General features: G+C 44.9%; 1 protein-coding gene across 1 annotated transcript in view; it reads right to left on the reverse strand.

The window, feature by feature from the left end:
- sema4c (sema domain, immunoglobulin domain (Ig), transmembrane domain (TM) and short cytoplasmic domain, (semaphorin) 4C) overlaps window positions 1–18,875 on the reverse strand; it is a 68,668-nt gene that overhangs the window by 11,495 nt on the left and 38,298 nt on the right. The window contains exons 4-9 of the mRNA XM_015971958.3: window positions 14,945–15,007; window positions 11,444–11,542; window positions 11,005–11,101; window positions 8,601–8,720; window positions 6,130–6,281; window positions 3,875–4,050 (exon numbers count right to left, since the gene is read on the reverse strand). Of these exons, the coding sequence (XP_015827444.1) occupies window positions 3,875–4,050; window positions 6,130–6,281; window positions 8,601–8,720; window positions 11,005–11,101; window positions 11,444–11,542; window positions 14,945–15,007 (707 nt within the window). The remainder of the gene's footprint in view (window positions 1–3,874; window positions 4,051–6,129; window positions 6,282–8,600; window positions 8,721–11,004; window positions 11,102–11,443; window positions 11,543–14,944; window positions 15,008–18,875) is intronic.

Raw genomic sequence — 18,875 nt, forward strand, 5'->3', positions numbered from 1 at the left:
TTTATTTAACAGGTACGTATTCAGTATTCAGACTTTTAAAACCCTCCCTTTACATAGTACTGTATTTTTACTTGTTTTTTTTATAGTTTTATTACAAAAAGTGCATTTTATGATGAAATTGATGAAAAAAAAAACAGGAATTTCTTGATATTTCGCATAGAAAAATCCTGCGAATCGGTGAAAAATACCGCCAATCGGCAAATTTCCCTTAAATAAGGCTCCAAAGAAAAAATGTGCGAAGTCGTTAATCCGCGATAAACGAACCGCGAAGTAGCGAGGCATCACTGTACTTGTGCATGTATGCAGTGATAATGTCAGACTTGAGGTTCATGAGCAATCGTGCAAATTCTACAGACCAACACACTGACAGGCAGAGGCAAAAACATTATAGCCAACTGCCACTGAGCGAAGGCCTTCCTGTTTGCCCCTCGGCAAATTATCTCATTTAGAAGTATCACAACTCCTTTGTTCTGCTGTGACTCAGGATTTGGGTTTCATTTCAACAGTTAGGCTAGTGGGGGTGCTCTTTTACCCATCACATCTCAGACCCAGGGTGGGACTAAAAACCCAAGCACATCAAGTTTCACTTGTATCTGGACCTCCAGTTTAAAGTACATCCTTATCCACCGAAGTGAAAACAGCTGTTTTACTTCAACAGTCAGTGGCGTACTGATACTCAGGGAATCCAGCAGAAAACTAAAACTCTAAAGTACACTTGGACTCTGGAAACAGTGAAGTCTGTGTTTTCAGCTCCTGCTGTTTTTGCCAGAACACTTATTGACGTCCGTGGCTCCAAATGTGGCTGAGAATAGATTGCAGACCGCTGTGCTTTAGGAAACGTGTAAACAGGAAAGAAACGCTTGTTTTCATAAACTCTTATCATGTGACGCCTCCTGCTGGGGAACTACTTTTTCCGTCAGGGGCAGTGCCACTGACGTTCGACAGGGGTGTCGATTTCAGAAAGTAAAATAATTTAGTTAAAAATACAGATCCTGTTCAAAACCATTTTCATAATGTCAAACGATCCTAACCTTATCCGTATTAAAGCCAGGGGGCTATAGGGAATCCCCAGAAAGAGGGGATTGTGCATTTCAGCAGCTGTAGGAACTCAGAATGAAGAAACAAAGCTCGAGGTTGAAAGGCGGCACCGTTTGTGATATGATGATACTGAAGAGCACAAAAGAGTCACATCAAAGGGCAGTGCCTGGAGACCGAACATCTCTAACTGTCTCCCCAAAGAAAACCTTCTGCCTTCTTGTGTTTAGTTGACAACTGACTCATTAATACAAAAGAGCTTCTTGGCAGCCCAATAGAAGAGAAGTCTTTACACACTAATAGTGTTTTCTTGTTCTTTACTTCCAAACATACAATCCCAGTGGAGAACAGTTGAACTGTTTTCACTAAGTCTCATAAATGTTTAAGAGACGTAATTTAATGTAGGCCATAAATTACCAGGAGTACGATTTATGCTGCTTCCGGGAAATAACAAAGCAGTTGGGCTGGGATGCTAAAACAGGGAGGTAGAACTGCTACTGAGAAAAATGACTGAATTAATGACTCTAAATTGCTCATGTACTGATATGTATTGCTGGAAGTTTTACAAAGGTTACTCAGAAAAACGTCCGTCTTTCACACTCTGACCGCTGAGAGCTGCAGTGAAGAACAGCGATTATCTCCTGGATATATTAGGCAGCATAAGAACATTCCGTCCTTAAAGATGATGGGTTGAGTCAGAAAAGTGGGCGAGTCTGAAGATATGAGCAGCTGTGACAAAACTCAACTTTTGATTTCTAGATGGCTGAGTCATAGTATCTGTATAACTGCTGCTCCAATTGATGAGTTGTTTCTGTTCCTCAATGGTCAGAAGCAAGTGGCTCAAGGATGGAAACCAGCCAAAACCAAGATGATCCATCCATCCATCCATCCATCCATCCACCCCCACCCCCACCCATCCATCCATCCATCCATCCACCCCCACCCCCACCCATCCATCCATCCATCCATCCATCAGCTCCTCTAGGGGGATCCCAAGGTGTGTCCTGCCATTTAGGGTACATAATCCCTCCAACGACTTCTGGGTCTGCCCCAGCATCTCCTATCGAATTGTACCAGCCTAGAAAACTCCAGAGTAAGTCCACCATGATGTTTTAGTCAGATACTAGTCAAGATACTCATAGCACTGACTCCAGTCAGCTGATTTTGATGCAGATGAGCGGCAACTCTATTCTTGGCTCCGCCTGGATGACAGAGCTTCTCAACTACGGCCCAATGGCCCTACAGAGGAAGGTCATATCAGCCATGTCCAAGACCTTGTTCTGTCAGTAGCGATCCCCATCTCACGGCCATAGATGAGTTTGGGACCATTGACAAACCAATAATCTGAGAGCTTTGCCCATTGATTTTTTTTATCACAACAGACCAAAGCAACATCTGCATTACCAAAGATAAAACCCCAAGCCATTGGTCAATTTTCCAGACTTTAGGTCCTGCTATTAAAGCAACAATGTGTATTTTCCCTGGCGATAGGGGGCAGTACTTGCCTAAGTCATTGCAAGCAAGCCGTATTTTTGTGTTTGAGTAAGGTCACAAATCCCTGGGTGCGCAATTTTTGTTCAACCTCCAGCAAAATGACAAAAACACGAGAGTCCCTTTCATCACTGGCAACGAGTGAAGAGGTAAATGTGCAAAACAAAGTTTATGAATGGCCAAAGTTTTGTAACCATTTGTTACAAATCAGTGAAGGCAATCCGTCCTCATGGGCACCCGTAGAAGGAAACATGGTGTCTAATATGGCGTCGCCCAGAGACTTAGACCTGCGCCAGTGTATTTTAGACCCGGTATTTATGGTTACATGTTAGGAAACCACCAACATTTTTCAACAACTGGGCATCATTTAATTCATTTTCAACAACATTTCAATGGATATTTCCACAGATTAACAGTAAAAACTACACATTGTCTCTTTAAAGCAACAATCCAGAGTTTTACCCCTTTCTGGAATTTTAGAAATCCTTAAAAGTGCGAGTCTTACCCTGCACTGTGATACAATGTAGGCAATATGTTTTCTTTTTTTCTATTTTCTGCTAAGCCCGAACCCCGCCCAGTAAAGCCCCATGAACTTGGAATTGTCCCCTGCTCAGCGTTAGCCAATAATAAATGTAAAAGGATGTGTGTTGGCCGGCAACAGGTGCATGTTTGTGATTGAGAAGACATAAACGTGGGAGTGTAGAGAATGGATTAAGGTGCGATACAGTTTTCAGCCTTTAGATGGTGCCATCGGATAAAAAACCCTCCAGATTTCTGCTTTGAGTAGTGTTTGCTGTACTGCCAGGTTCATGTGTGTAAGCTCCCATTGTCACCAGACTTGGCCCGCTCTTCTGGCTCATTTGTGAACAACCAAACTGCTCAGAGATGGGACCATTGTCTTGGTCATGTCAGGGGAGCCGGTGTGTCAGAGGAGCTTTGGCCTCTAAGTTCTCCAAATCTCAGAACCTTTATAAAAGGCTGGATGAACACGTCCAACGGTGGTCATGACTCCTGAATTACAGGATCGTTTGGCGCCACTCAAACCCTGACACTAGCTCAGTAGTTGCTGATCATTGCTTCACAGGTTGTAAATTCGGATTTTCTATAACGAACAGCTTCACTGTAACTTTTGTGTCAGAATAAAACCATAGATCCCCGTTAAGCAGTAATCAGGCAAAGTACATCACTGGAGACATCAGAGTGACTGGCAGTGATTTCATTAAGTGACTCCAGACGCTGACATGCTGCCAAGCGACAGCATTAAGCTAACGTGGTAATTTACTTAAACTGGTATGAGAAATGGCGTCATACATCTCCAGACCCTCTTCACAGCCTTGGTCATACTTACCACTGAGCATGGAAGATGCCATAGAAGGTGGTCCCCCGCCAGTCCTGCCCCGGCAGGGTGAAGATGGCCCGCACGTTGTTGAAGGAGACGTGGCGCTCTGGGAGGGAACATTCCAGGCGTGCTTTCTGAAAGGTGGTCCATTTCTTCTGAAGGGTCCTGGTACCACCCAAATCCCCCTGAGAGAGCAGACAAGATCTGATTGATTTATCTTATCTTTACCTCAAGCTCTCATCCACTCACTATTTCAGCAAATCTGCTGTGGTCTCTGGTATAAATGAATGCCTAGTGAGTCATTCTCTGTGGAAAAAAAAGCTCTCATGCTCCTGTAGAAGTAGAAGTTGGCTGGAGAAGTTGGGGGTGGAGAAATGAACGGATTTGGAGTCTTACTCATTATTATTCATGATATTTGTACACCTCTCCTCTGATTGGCTATCAGCAACTCTACCGCTGGCTGTTTGCCCTGCGACTTTGATATTTTACCTCCACAAAGAACACGTGTCTGGTGGAGTTCTGCTGTGTGGTGCGGTTGCTAATGCTAACTGTTAGCTTCTTCTAGCAGAAAAATGCTCTACTTTCTCCTGGACGCTAAACAAACAACAACCGCCCTCGTCTTGAGTCAAGATGGATGAGTGAATGCTAATTTTCAGTGTGTAATTTTCGACTGGCTTTTTGTCATCCAGGCATTTCCTCGTCTATTTTCTATCTAATGCAGGAAATAGGGGTGGAGGACAACTTTCCTGTTAAGCTCAGAGACTGATCATATTAAACAAACAAACAAAAAAAGTAAACAACTGTATGGTGTATAAACCAGGATCTGGACCTGAGTAGTACTCAGCAACATGTTGGACTGACTCAAGAAGTGGGACAATAATTAGCTTCATCTTGTTTTTACATTTTATGGCTCTGTTTTTTTGCTTCTGTTTCAGCTATAGCAGATTCATTGTTTTAGTTCATGTTGAACCAGGTCTAAAAACTGTTGCTTTTAACTCAGATGCTCAATCTTTTAGGTCTACCCCCCCCCACCCCCCTACCGCCGCGTGGTTCAGCATTTCATTAGCCTCACCTTCACCCTACAACTGAAAAATATAATCACCCTTACACTTTGTGTTTAGTAGTAAATCAATTCAGTGTGCCCTTACTTACTCGGCTGCCTTAAATTAGCAAGATGCTTTAAGGAGCCAGAGATGTTCAAGTTCAAAATAAAAAACAAAAAGGAAAAATAATGTGTTAACTTGTAAAATAAATATGTAGACAAATGGTGCCTTTTTAGATTCTCCTGACATGTTTGTCGGATTCTTCTAAGTCCCATTATACTCGACGACTGCAGAAGCAGTGAAAAGTGAAAACGGTCACATCACAGCAGTCAGAAACAGCTCTGACACTGCCACAGCAATATAAGCTAAATTATTAGGTGACACTGTGTGTGTGTGAACATCTGTTTATGAAACAACTCAGTTTCCCTGCCCATCACGATGCAGGCAGAAAAGGACAGATCAGAGCATTTAGCATCTTCTGATGTGTGGCCAGAACAACTGCGCCACATCAGACCTAATCAGTTGTCCTAATGAGGCCATTTATTTAACAAATTAATTATTAATTACCAGATATTTCCATGTCACTGTAATTGTCTCCATTAAACAATGTGGGCACACAGGCAGAGAGCTGCTCGTGGTGCTGCTGATTTCTCGCTCTTCCGTTCTGATTTTTGGTCTCTTGGTTCTTTTAGGGGTAAAAAATACTAACGGGGGTTTTTATCCTCATCTCTGCATGTGGACATATGCAGCAAAGCTGTGTTCTCTGTAGCTGCAGCTTGTTAGATCTTTCCTGAACACGTCTACTTTCCAAAACACATCAGGATTTTCCCTTTGTGAATAACAGGAGTCCAGATTTTGCTCATCCAGCTGCAAAATGCTTACTGGTTGATTTCTTTTGTAGGCGCCACCTGATGAAGCCTGAAACTGTTAGCAAGTGTTGTCTCGTGTTATTAGGTTCTCGAAAGCAGCTGCCAGCACAGCTGGAGAAAACCGAAAACAGCTGATTTCCTGCCAAGTGTGCACAAAACCAGGATTTTATTGTCAAATCTGTCATTGTGCTCATATGTTAATGTGAAGACTGATCACAGTTTGGACGTGCGCTTCTGTTGTTAACATCCTGGAGCATGTGTGCAGCACGGGAAGCAAGGCCGGGGTGGTTCTGGGAGGCTGCTGATTAAAATGTGTTCTGGGATCTGTTTTAAATGTCGGCCATGTTGTTACCTTGCAGACGCGGGCCACTCGGGCCACCGTCAGCTCCGTGTCACAGTCCAGCTCCAGAGCTCGCTCGCTGAAGAAGAAGTAGATCTTATCATCATCTCCGTCTTTGCTGCCGCTGCTCTCCCTCACCAGGGCTGAACCCACAAAGGCCGGCTCTGCACGCGCACACACACACACACACACACACACACACACACACACACACACACACACAGACACACACACACACACACACACACACACACACACACACACACACACACACACACACACACACACAGACACACAGACACACACACACGCACGCACGTAAATCCAAAGGTGTATTTTCACAAAGTAGTTCAGACAGACCACTAGTGAACAAAGACACAGTCTCAACCCACAGGACTGAATCACTCACTCACACACACACACACACACACACACACACACACACACACACACACACACACACACACACACACACGCGCGCGCGCGCGCACACACACACACACACACACACACACACACACACACGCACGCACGTGCACGCACACTTTCTCACCTCTTTGTCTGTTTGCTTTAATCATTGGCCCTCGCTCCATCTCTTTATCACCTTCTTTCTCTCCACTGCTCACTAATATCGATCCATTCGGTCTTTCTCATTTCCTCAGTCACAGCTGTCTTCTTCTAAATCTCTCTCTCTCTATCCGTGCCTCATTAGGATTTACATACATCTTTTTCAAAGCCAGTCAAACTGTTTGAAACTTGCGCTGCTGTGGGCTTTAAATTCATCTTTATGCAAAGTTTTTTTTTCTTTTAAATCTCATGAATTTACTGGCTCCCACTGGTCTTTTCAACATAAAAGCATCAGCACTTAAAGCCATCGCTGGACGCCATGACCCTCCTCCGAAAGCTTTTAGTCTGGTCAGAAACTGCTTGGATGGAGGTGAGGGCAGCTTCGTTGCAGGTGTGGTTTAAACAGCAGCGCTGTATCTGCATGAATAATAAACAGTCTAAACCCCGACCTCATCTGTATGCTCCTCCTGCTTCCTGTCCCTCTTTCTATTCCCCTCACCTCTCCTCCTATCTTTTCATCGCCAGTCCTAATGTCTGGTCTTTCATCACCCATTTTTCCTGCTGTGACTTCATCCTCTTCTCTCCCCTGCATTTCTTCCAAGTGGCTCACCCCCCCCCCCTCCCCTCCCCCTAAAGATAACAATTCATCCCCTGCAACTTTGCTTTGTTGAAACTGGGATCAAAACTTGACAGTTAGTTAATCGCATCATTATGGTGAACAAAAGTCAAACCAACTAAACTAACAAACTGAAATGCAAAACTCAGCTCTACTGGATTCCTTCTGTTGCACCACATTACAATTAGCAGTGATGCTGATCATCTTTGTTCGTCATCTCGTTACAAGCAGAACACAAGACTAGCATTAGCTAGCACACAGGCTGGTAGCAAAACTGTTGCAATAAAACACGAATAACACTGACGTAATATGTGCAAAATGTTGCTGACATTTGATGCATGTTTGGGTCATAATTGGCAGAACGAAGAAATAGCAGAATAATTGTGACAGCTGTGCATTTTTTTATTTTTGCAGTTTAGATTTTAAGTGTTTTTATCATTTTGATTTGATCCAGAGTCTGGCTGCAACCACTCTAAAAGCTGTTTTCTACAGAAACCCATGATCCTAGCAAACATTTGGACACATTTTGGAGACTCTCTTTTAAATGTGAGATTCTGGCTTTAACTACAGCTGTGGACCAGCTCAGCACCTGTTACTGCTGCAACGAACCCGTAACCCTCAGAAAAACAACATAAAACGCAAGCACAGACCACAAATTCTACAAAATTAGCCATACTTTGTGCAATATTTACCAAATCAAGGTCTTGCGGGGTTTATTTAAATATAATAAGAAAATAACAGAAAATCCAAACAAAACAAAACAAAAAAAACAATTATATAATATAAATAATAACATAAAAGTCTCCAGAGTGGAACGTGTAGGAAACAACGCAGGTGAAGGTTGGGATGTGCCATTTTGATCACTCTTTCAACATCATCTAAACTACGAGTTCATATTTCAGGCCTTTTTGCATCATTACTCTTCCACGACACGAGAGTCAAAAAGATTAAGTTGTCAGAAGCAGATAAGAGGCGGAGATTACCGGCGCAGTGTAATCTCACGTCAGTGTACTTTATATAACTACAAATATACGACTGGAGTGAGCACGAGTATGAAAACAATAAAAGGTCATTTAGAATAAGTCGGGTTATTTGTGTAAAGAGTACTATGAGCTTTTCCTTTTGACTGAGTACTTGTGGACGTCTGCAGCGATGAAAGCAGAGACACCGTCCACACGGCTGGATTCCCTTACATTATAAAACGCTTACACCTAATTTCTTCCACATCTAGCCAACTCTTTTTTCTCCATACAGGCTTACAACTTCATTTTCTATTCTCGTGTCCTTTATTCTCTCTTACCATTGAGCCAGGCGGGCAAGTACTCGCTCTTCATGCTGTAGTGCTGCTGGCCCAGGTTCCTAAGGATGACTGGCTCTGTACCCAGGAAGTTGTTGAGCGTTGCTGAGTACAGCTCTTTATCTGCAGAAAAAGGCAAGCTTTAAAATAATTCATGTTTCACAGACACGGTTGTGGAAACGTACAATGAGAGAAGGCGAGCCGTTCAGTGGGAAGACATAAAACGGCTCCATAAGGCCGTCCACAGTTCTGCAGGGGAAGTTAGATCGGACCTCTGGACTCTGGCTGCTACAAAACTGATGAGGATTTGCAGTTCTGAGGAAATTTTGTGCTTATTTGATTTTTTTTTGATAATTAATGCATGAAAACACACGTTCTTAATTATTTCTAGGACAGAATTACCATAAAAAAATTAATTAAACAAACAGCAAAATTATAAAGTAACTCCTGATGTGTTTTTTTATACCTAAATTTCGAGGACTCAGATATTCTTGTAATATTTCAAACTACTCCTGAATAAAATCTCAATTATTATGTCATAGTTTTATGTCTTAGATTTATTCATATTTTTAGGATTAGATTTTGCAGGTTAATCTCCTCCTTGAACCGTCACCTTATCGTGGTGGAGGAGTTTGAGTGCCCTAATGATCCTAGGAGCTATGTTTTCTGGGGCACTTAGTGCCCCTGGTAGGGTCTCCCATGACAAATTGGTCTTAGGTGAAGGGTGAGACAAAGAACGGTTCGAAGGATCTTTCATGGCGGTTAAAACGAAGAGTCGGAGTACCCGGCCCGGAGGGTTACCGGGGTCCCACCCTGGAGCCAGGCCTGGGGGTGGGGCCCGTGAGCGAGCGCCTGGTGGCCGGGATTTCGCCCATGGGGCCCGGCTGGGCCCAGCCCGAACCGGATACATGGGCTCGTCCAACTGTGGACCCACCACCCGCAGGAGGAACATGAAGGGTCCGGTGCAATGCGAATCGGGTGGCAGACCAAGGCGGGAGCCTTGGCGGTCCAATCCCCGGACAAGAAAACTAGTTTTTGGGACATGGAACGTCACCTCGCTGGCGGGGAAGGAGCCGGAGCTTGTGGCAGAGGTTGAGCGGTACCGGCTAGATATAGTCGGACTCACCTCGACACATTGCATTGGCTCTGGAACCCGAGACCTGGAGAGGGGTTGGACACTCTACTTTGCTGGAGTTGCTCCGGGTAAGAGGCGGAGGGCTGGGGTTGGCTTTTTGTTAGCCCCGAGACTCTCTGCCTGTGTGTTGGGGTTTACCCCGGGGGACAAGAGGGTAGCTTCCTTGCGCCTTCGGGTCGGGGAACGGGTCCTGACTGTTGTTTGTGCTTATGGGCCAAATATCAGTTCAGAGTACCCACCCTTTTTGGAGTCCCTGGGACGAGTGCTAGATAGTGCTCCATCAGGGGACTCCATTGTCCTGCTGGGGGACTTCAATGCTCACGTGGGCAATGACAGCTTGACCTGGAGGGGTGTGATTGGGAGGAACGGCCCACCTAATCTGAACTCGAGCGGTGTTTTGTTATTGGACTTCTGTGCAAGCCGCAGTTTGGCCATAACGAACACCATGTTCGAACATAAGGATGCCCACCGGTACACTTGGTACCAGGGCAGCCTAGGTCACAGGTTGATGATAGATTTTGTAGTTGTATCATCTGACCTGCGGCCGTATGTTTTGGACACCCGAGTGAAGAGAGGGGCGGAGCTGTCAACTGATCAAGCGGATACAAGCGGCCGAAATGAGTTTCCTCCGTAGGGTGGCCGGGCTCAGCCTTAGAGATAGGGTGAGGAGCTCGGACATTCGGGAGGGACTCGGAGTAGAACCGCTGCTCCTCCGGATCGAAAGGAGCCAGTTGAGGTGGTTTGGGCATCTGGTCAGGATGCCTCCTGGACGCCTCCCCGGGGAGGTGTTTCGGGCATGTCCTGCCGGCAGAAGGCCCCCGGGTCGACCCAGGACACGTTGGAGAGGTTACATCTCCAATCTGGTCCGGGAACGCCTTGGGGTCCTGCCGGAGGAGCTGGTGGACAAGGCCGGGGAGAGGACGGCCTGGAGCTCCCTAATTGGGATGCTGCCCCCGCGACCCGGACCCGGATAAGCGGAGGAAGACGAAGACGAAGACGAAGACGAAGAGGTTAATCTCACTTTAAAAATATTTGCAACAAAACAAAGAGACAAATGTGTTTCTGTGATTTGCTAAGCTATAAATGGACACTGATTCAGCCTCTGACACGTTTATTTTTGCAAACAAAACACCGGCTCTTCTGAAGTCAAATGGTTTGGTTCATAAAACACCAAAAAAACCTGTATAAACCTAAAGTTAGGCTTTTTAGCAATGCAGTTTACACGGTGCTGGCTCTAATCTTTTGCACGGTTGTGTGAGCATCAACACTTACCCACTATGAGACCTGTGTGCCCCTTGGCAGGGTCGTAGGGACATTTGCCTTTCCCATCTTCCAAAACTGCTGGGCTGAGGGTAAAGTCGTCTGCTTTCTGCAAGAACACACCAGTTCACCAGAAATGAGAAACACGTGTTTCACGGTCGGGTTGTACTGTGACCTACATGGTAAAGCTGCCTGCTGTCCATTCAATGCAAAACCCCCCTCACCACACTGTCCTCTCACATCTGCTCAACATAAATGCACAAACACACAAGCATGCATGCACACACACACACACGTTCAGCTAACCCTACGTGCTAGTTTCTATTGCATTTATTTCCATTTTGTCACACAGCGGTTTTAGCTCCAGGTCAGAAGTGCCAAGCTGACACCTGCTTGCCGTGGCTCCATCCAGAACAACACATTCATGCAACACGTGCACCTCAATACTTACAATGTACGTGCATTTGGGCTGGAAGGCGTAGGTGCCACAGGTGTACAGGTGTGTGTGGTTGTAGCTCTGCAGGAACCGAATATAGTTGAAGCACTCGGTCTGTGAAGGTATGAGGAGGAACTGTTAGAGCGGTTCTGTCCACATTAAAGGATCTAACTCCCTCTGCTGACATAAAGCTCTACACTGGTTTTAAACCACAAAACACCATTTGCTGTTCAAATCTTTGCATTAGAAAGTGTAAAAATCTCATTTATTCTGATGAAATGCAACAAAACTGGGGCGGGCGTTCAGCAGCCATTGATTGCATCACTTAACAGACAACGCCGTGACAAATTATCTGAATAATCTAAAGTGAAGACGAAAATGACAGACAGGTCCAGAGAATAAACAGAATAACTTATGCAGCACTTCATGAGAAGTGCCCTTTATTGTCTGCACTGCCACGAAGAACGAAGCTCTTTGAGAGGAAATGGGAACAGATGCTCAGACATGATGCGCACTAGTGGAATTAATTATTCAGATCAATTAGTTAATATTGCCTTTGCAACACCAGGGCAGACAGTTTACCATTACCTAGAAACACCAGTAAATATTGCTGTTGCAGCAGACACTTGGTGGCAATTGCTGCATTTTCCTCCAATCTGACTAAAATGTATGTGAAGTATGAATTAGCTAGAAAGAAAAGCAGAACATTTGTGCAGCTACAGAGCACAGCCTGTCGTACTGGACGTCTAAAACTACACCACGAAAGAACAGAAGATGCCGATTTTCAGAATCGTTTAATGACTATTCAAAACAACCGCAGTGTTTTTAAAGCTCCGCTTAAACTTACTTCACGGCATGCATTTTTTATTCTACTTGGAGTCAGTTTCAAAGAGCTGCAGCCACTGCAGTCCAAGGAACCTTTCCTCCTCTTGCTGCAGACCACATCAAAAGTTACTGTTGTGCATTTAGAGCTGCTTGCTAAAGCTCTGCAAGCTTCTATAATATATTTACCCCCACAGCTAGCACATGGACAACATGCAGGCTAAGCAGACGGGAGAGCTGGCTGGGGTCAGCTGACTGTCTGCTGATGCACCACAACAGATGGTGAGATTTGGGAGGAAATAAACTTTGAGTTTGTTACACCTGTGGGTTAATGTGTGTTTTGGCTACAAAACCACGATGATGAATTATACGTAAGTGCTACTAAACCCTCCCTCGCGTTGGATTATTTTGGAAGCAAGCCTGTAAAATGTAGTTTGACGTTTAAGACAGAACAAAACGAACTGGAGCAACACATCTGGATGATGAGACGGTGATGCTTTTCACTGCAGCAAACAAAACCTGCCAAGTGTACTGTTCGCAAAATAAATTTGCCAAATTTGACCAACAGAAGCAGAAAATAAGCACGTTTAGGCGTATGAACTAGGGACGCTCCGATCCAATCACGGGATTTTCAAAGGAATCGGAACGGGTGGAAAAGATCAGATTTAACCTTATAAAACAACCAACAAGACTTTTTTAATTCATCATGAGAAAGGGATTTTTAAATGGAATAACAATGGCTCATTTTTAATTTCAACACGTTTCTGAGGCAGGCGGGGATTCAGACATCACGATATGCAGCTGTTAGCTAGCAGGCCAATGCGGGGCTAATGTGTTTTCTCAGGAGAGAGGAAAAGTCTGCAGTTTGGATGCATTTTTAACTGGACAGTGAAGGATGTAAAACACACTTGTAATGTGTGCATGCTGGGAATTTAATGTGGTGGAAAAGGTAGAGCTGCGTTCAGCACCACAAATCTAATTTGCCACCATCAAAACAAACATTTTCCTAGCTTTTCCCTTTAGATGTAGGCGCCGCAACGAACCACCTGTCTCTGTTAGTTTGAAACCAATACTCCCAGTTCGCTGCAGCAACTCAGATAAAAACACGGAAAACAGATTTTTGGCTAATACACATAAAGTCAGAAAGAAAGAAACACAAAAATATAATAAAAATACTTAAAAGGACCACTTTGATGTCTTATTATTTTAATGTATTCCTGAAGTATCAGAACGGGAATTATTATCAGCAGATAAAAAAGCAGGAGAAAAAAATGTGATTTGAACATCCCTAGCAGGAATGCCATGTAGCATAAATGTATTTACTTATGCTGTATTTACCAAATAAATCGACAAAACAATCCTTTCTCTTAGTGTTTTTCCTTAAAACTCTTTCACCTACACATTTGAAGGGAAAAGAAAGCAAAGCAATTGGGTAAACTCATCAAAGCTGTGCCATCAATCTCTCCTGTAATGACCTGACGGTCTTTTGGGAAAACAAAAACAAAGAATATGACCCTTTAAGAACCCTGACACAGCATCTTTTAGGCTTAATTATATGACGCGGTATGGGGGCCAAAATTAAGACTACTGCCCAGCAGCAGGAGGCTATATATATTCTGAAGCTAACTACCGACCTGATTAATGATAAGCTGGCGCCGGTAACTGAGAGGCTGGCGCTGCTTACTGAGAAATAGCACCTTTACCGGCGTTACTACAAGATACGCTAGGGACTAGCAGCCCTTGGCTGGTCATTGACTGGTTCACACACTCCCTCTGCTGTCTATTAGCATGGATAGGCTAGCGTTAGCCTGGACGGGCTGGTGTTAGCACTGGAGAGGCTAGCCATTAGCGTGCCTAGGCTGGCCACTAGCTGGATTTCCTACCCCCTTGACGGACTGTAAGCATGGATAGGCTGGCAATAGCATCGGAGAGGCTAGCCATTAGCATGTCTCAGAGAGTCACTAGTCAGCTAGTGGCCAGCCTAGACACGCTAATGGCTAGCCTCTCCGATGCTAACGCCAGCCTATCCATGCTAATGGTCCGTCAAGGTGGTAGGAAATCCAGCTAGTGAGCAGCTTAGGCACGCTAATGGCTAGCCTCTCCAATGCTAACACCAGCCAGTCCAGGCTAACGCTAGCCTATCCATGCTAATAGACAGCAGAGGGAGTATGTGAACCAGTCAATGACCAGCCGAGGGCTGCTAGTCCCTAGCGTATCTAGTAGTAAGGCTGGTAAAGGTGCTATTTCTCAGTAAGCAGCGCCAGCCTCTCAGTTACCGGCGCCAGCTTATCATTAATCAGGTCAGTAGTTTGCTTCAGAATTTATATAGCCTCCTGCTGCTGGGCAGTAGTCTTAATTTTGGCCCCCATACCGCGTCATATAATTACACCTTTGGTTTCAACAGTTCTCAGGTCTTACATTAGAGTTTAAGTTCTCCCTTAACAAGGGCGGGGCTTTGCGAGGAAGGAGGAAGTGATGTAATGCACTCTGCCTCTAAAAGCTGCTGATCCTGACCCTGTCTGGATGATGCACTTCTCCGTGTGTTAATGTAATGGCTGGAAGCCTTCCAGATACGAACCCCAGACACTCTAACAAAAGGTAATTGAGTGAACTAAGAGATGCGGCTCTTACAGAACCAGCTATTGTTTAAAAGCCGCAACCAGACTGCTTGTGACTCTGAAGGCTGAGATATACCTGGTTGTTCTTCCCCTTGGCCACACATTCCCTCTTCTTATCCTGGGGGGCCGGCCAGTCGATCTGGGGGAAGACGGAGACAAACGTGATGCATTTCATACGAAAGGGTTCTTTTGCTGTGTTTAGTGCAGGAAAACAACATCATTTGGTTTCTGTTGACAATAAAAAAAAAGAAAAGAAGAACAGAAAATCACCTGTCTTGTTGATCAGCTAATACTCTGCTTTACCGACCACTAGTTGCCGTAACTATGGCAACAAGCACAGAACCAGTCATCGTAGTGATGGTATTTTCCCTCTTTCGTTTTCTCATAAGCATAAATGTACCCTACATACATTAGATCCACTATTATGAACAAGGGTAGTTTCAGAGAGACACGCTGCAGACACACACACAGCCCGAGGCGCTCAGGTGACGCAAGAATGCAGCTTGTGGCTTCCCAGACTTATTATCCGTCTGTGTTTGTTCCTATATTGGATCCATTAAACCCGCTGCCAGTAGTGGGATGGACGGTCCGAGAGCCCCACTGAGGAGACAGAGCTGATGATATGACAGCACCACGTCTTCAGCCTTAAAGACGGACTCGACTCAGAAGAGTGTATCCAAATGAAATGTCTAGAGGGAAAGGTCATTGATGCATTCTCTTTTTTGCGTTACAAAGCCTCAGTAACACACGGCTGAACTTTGCTCCATGAATACAGGTCCAAGACAATCCACTGTGTTCCCTTAGATGTTTCCACACCATTAGAAATAATTAGGTTGGCCATTACAGGCAGAGGGCTGCTACACAGCCCAACTTTACTTCTACTGGTTGTTAACCAACTGCAATCAAACAAACAACTGCTGTAGTGTAATACGCTGTTAGACAATCAGTGCTTTAACATAATAGATTAAACGGCACAACTATGGTGATTCTGATATAAATAAAAATCAAACATAGACAAGGCTGGTTTCCAGAGGGACTGTCGGTATAAGCTCCACTACAGGAACAAAAGTACTAGGTCACACCTTGTCTCTGTGAAATTCAGATGCTTAGGTCTGCTCGTGTGCCACAGATGTATTAAATCAAGCACCCAGCCATGCAGTCTGTGCACAGTGACATCAAATGTGTTGGAGTGTTAATGTGGCACCTTTGCAATGGGGTGTTTAGGGAAATTTCGTTTGTGTAAGTGATATTATGAAAATTGGAATAATTTAGGGGTAACTGTAACTAAAAAAATAACAGAGTCAAAGACCGCTGTGGTGCATTGCTGCATAAAAAGTCTGCTAAGCCCTGCAGACTCCAGAGCTGAGGAGTTCAGGACCTCCAGTGGCATTGATGTGGCAGGAGGTTTATGGAGTAGACTTCTATTGTTGCACAGCTGCATGCTTTCTCACACTACCCGGTCCAGGCTAGGGTGGAGTGGTGTAATGTTCACCAACACCGTGAGACAGTGGATGCATGCTTGGCGGGGGCTGGAGAACGTTACTGCTCTGAGCAGTCTTTGAGATTTGGTGTCGGAGGGGAGATGGTTTTAGGGCAACATTTTTCCAACATGTTCACAGAGAAAGTACCTGGAGGACATGGATATATGAATGTGACTGGCCTACGCAGAACCTTGACCCCAGCCTTATCAAGAGACTGTGAGAACTTCTATAACATCAGTGATTGACCTCATAAGTGCTCTACAGCATCAGTGGGAACACATTCCCACACAAGCACTCCAGGAGCTTGTGAAGAGCCTTTCGAGGAGAGTCGAACCTGCAGCTGTATCGTCTAGTGATAAAAAATATGGACAAAAAGCCAGTCCGCTGCCATCATTGCAATATCCTCTAAAAGTACTGATTTTTGGGTCTTGAAATCGCTAGCAGTCTACAGCAACAGAGTCACCAGAGGTTCCATAAATAACAACTGCCAGATACCCCGTTGCGGGACTACCTTTGGTCAGTCGGCCAGTTCTTACCAACCAAAGCAAACGTAATGGCAGTTTCCCATCTGGACCAGCACAGACTGGGCTCCCGCATGGGCAGGGTCTGTTCACACACACACACTTATCAGGAACGGGGAAATCTCAGAGCATATGGGCGGGGCAAAGGATGTGTGGACAGGTCTGTAGTGTGTCCCTTGAGCAAAGACGGTCATGTGTGTGTGTGTGTGTGTGTGTGTGTGTGTGTGTGTGTGTGTGTGTGTGTGTGTGTGTGTGTGTGTGTGTGTGTGTGTGTGTGTGTGTGTGTGTGTGTGTGTGTGTGCACTCCTCACAGCAGTGACAAAGAGAGAGCTGCTGCAGCTTCGGTCAGAGGCACGTTTACGTCTCCGTATCCAGAATGAAAATGAATCACGCATGCGGGAAGCCCCTGCTGATTGATTCTATCCACCAATCGGAAGCTCTCCCTGATGGTAGGCGTGCATTTGAGCCAGCCAATCAGTCGTAGTGGGTGTGCTGGCCAGGACCAGTCCTGAGCAAACCACCAGAGCATAAGGGCTGAAAAACCGCCCGGTAGGATAGGGGAAGCACCAGGCCACCCAGGTATGAAAACAACATATGCAATGCGGACTGGGCCAAGCGCTACCAGATGTGAAGCCCCTATAATGCTGCCAGATTAGCAGAATGACTGGGCTGCTTTCAAATGACCTTCTCAGTGGTCTAGTGGTAGTTTCAGCCCTGGGAGATCAGGGTTCAAATCATGCCAAAGTCAGATCCAATGCCTCCCTGCTTGACACTCAGCTTTAAGGGGTTGGATTGGGGGGTTAAACCACCCGCTACTTCCTGAGCGCACCTACACCAGCAGCTCACCGCTCCCCACAGGGATGGGCCAAACGGGAGATGTAATTTCACCAGTGTGTGATGACTTATGGGACTTAAACTTTAAATGCTTTTCCTCACTTATCTGACTCTGGGGATATAGCAACAGAGAAATTTCACTTTGGAGTGGAATATCTCTTTAACAATAGCACTACCTATACACTATGATGCGTCGCATCTAGTTTGTGTTGGATGGCAATGTTCCTGGTAAATACAGGATTAGAAGTCAGGTGTGGCCACCTACCCGGGTCCATGTGGGTCTGAGCTGCAGACAAATGAACTGAATTCCTTCTGAACTCATCTAATTTCAGAGAGTTGCTCTCATATCGGAGGCATACTCATCAGAGTTAATATCTAAATGAGTCATTAAGATCAGCGGCTGTGAAATATCACCTGTAGGTTCTGTGCTTTTAACGAAGGGCTGGCTAGAATCAAGCACTTATTTTTACTCCTAATTTTGTTCCCCTGCTTATTTTAATGGATCACTTAAAGATCCCTCTTCTCTTTATCCACACACACACCAGGCGCAGAGCTAAACTTAATACCAGGTGGTTTTGACAGTCATGGTGTAAGAGGATCTCTGAGTGTTGATCACCTATGCCCTACAAAGACATCTTCCACAACAAACATCAGCTGCTGTGCATCTCATTTCTGCACATTTAAGAAACAAATAGCAGCAGCCGCTTTTTAGGCAGCTCGGCTCTCATCACATCAGGGTGTTTACAGACACCTCGGCGTACCTGCCTTCCAGGTAAAACTACTTCAAATGCAAATGTGTGTTTTAGTAATGGATGCATGCTTTCAGCATTTGGAAAGGCCAGCACAAATCTCCGGTGTTTTATCTCCTACTGCATCAGCACAAACAATACAGGCTAGCGACAAGCCATTAGCATTTGTATAAAAACAGAAATCTGATTGGCAAGTTTACTCAGAGCACGAGCTGAACTTCCTGGAATAAAAACACATGGATGCATTTGGATCAAATATCATTTGTCATCAGTTGCAACTTTATAATGAAATAAACTGTCAGGCAATAAAACCGGATCCACCGTCATCATGAGGAAAATAACCGAGCTGAATAGTTCAGACAGGAGCTCTGCAAAGACTAAACGAGAGCTGCTTGTGCACAAAAAGTCTAAATCCTGAGGAA

This window comes from Nothobranchius furzeri, chromosome 17, assembly GCF_043380555.1.
Source record: "Nothobranchius furzeri strain GRZ-AD chromosome 17, NfurGRZ-RIMD1, whole genome shotgun sequence".
In the NCBI taxonomy this organism is placed as follows: domain Eukaryota; kingdom Metazoa; phylum Chordata; class Actinopteri; order Cyprinodontiformes; family Nothobranchiidae; genus Nothobranchius; species Nothobranchius furzeri.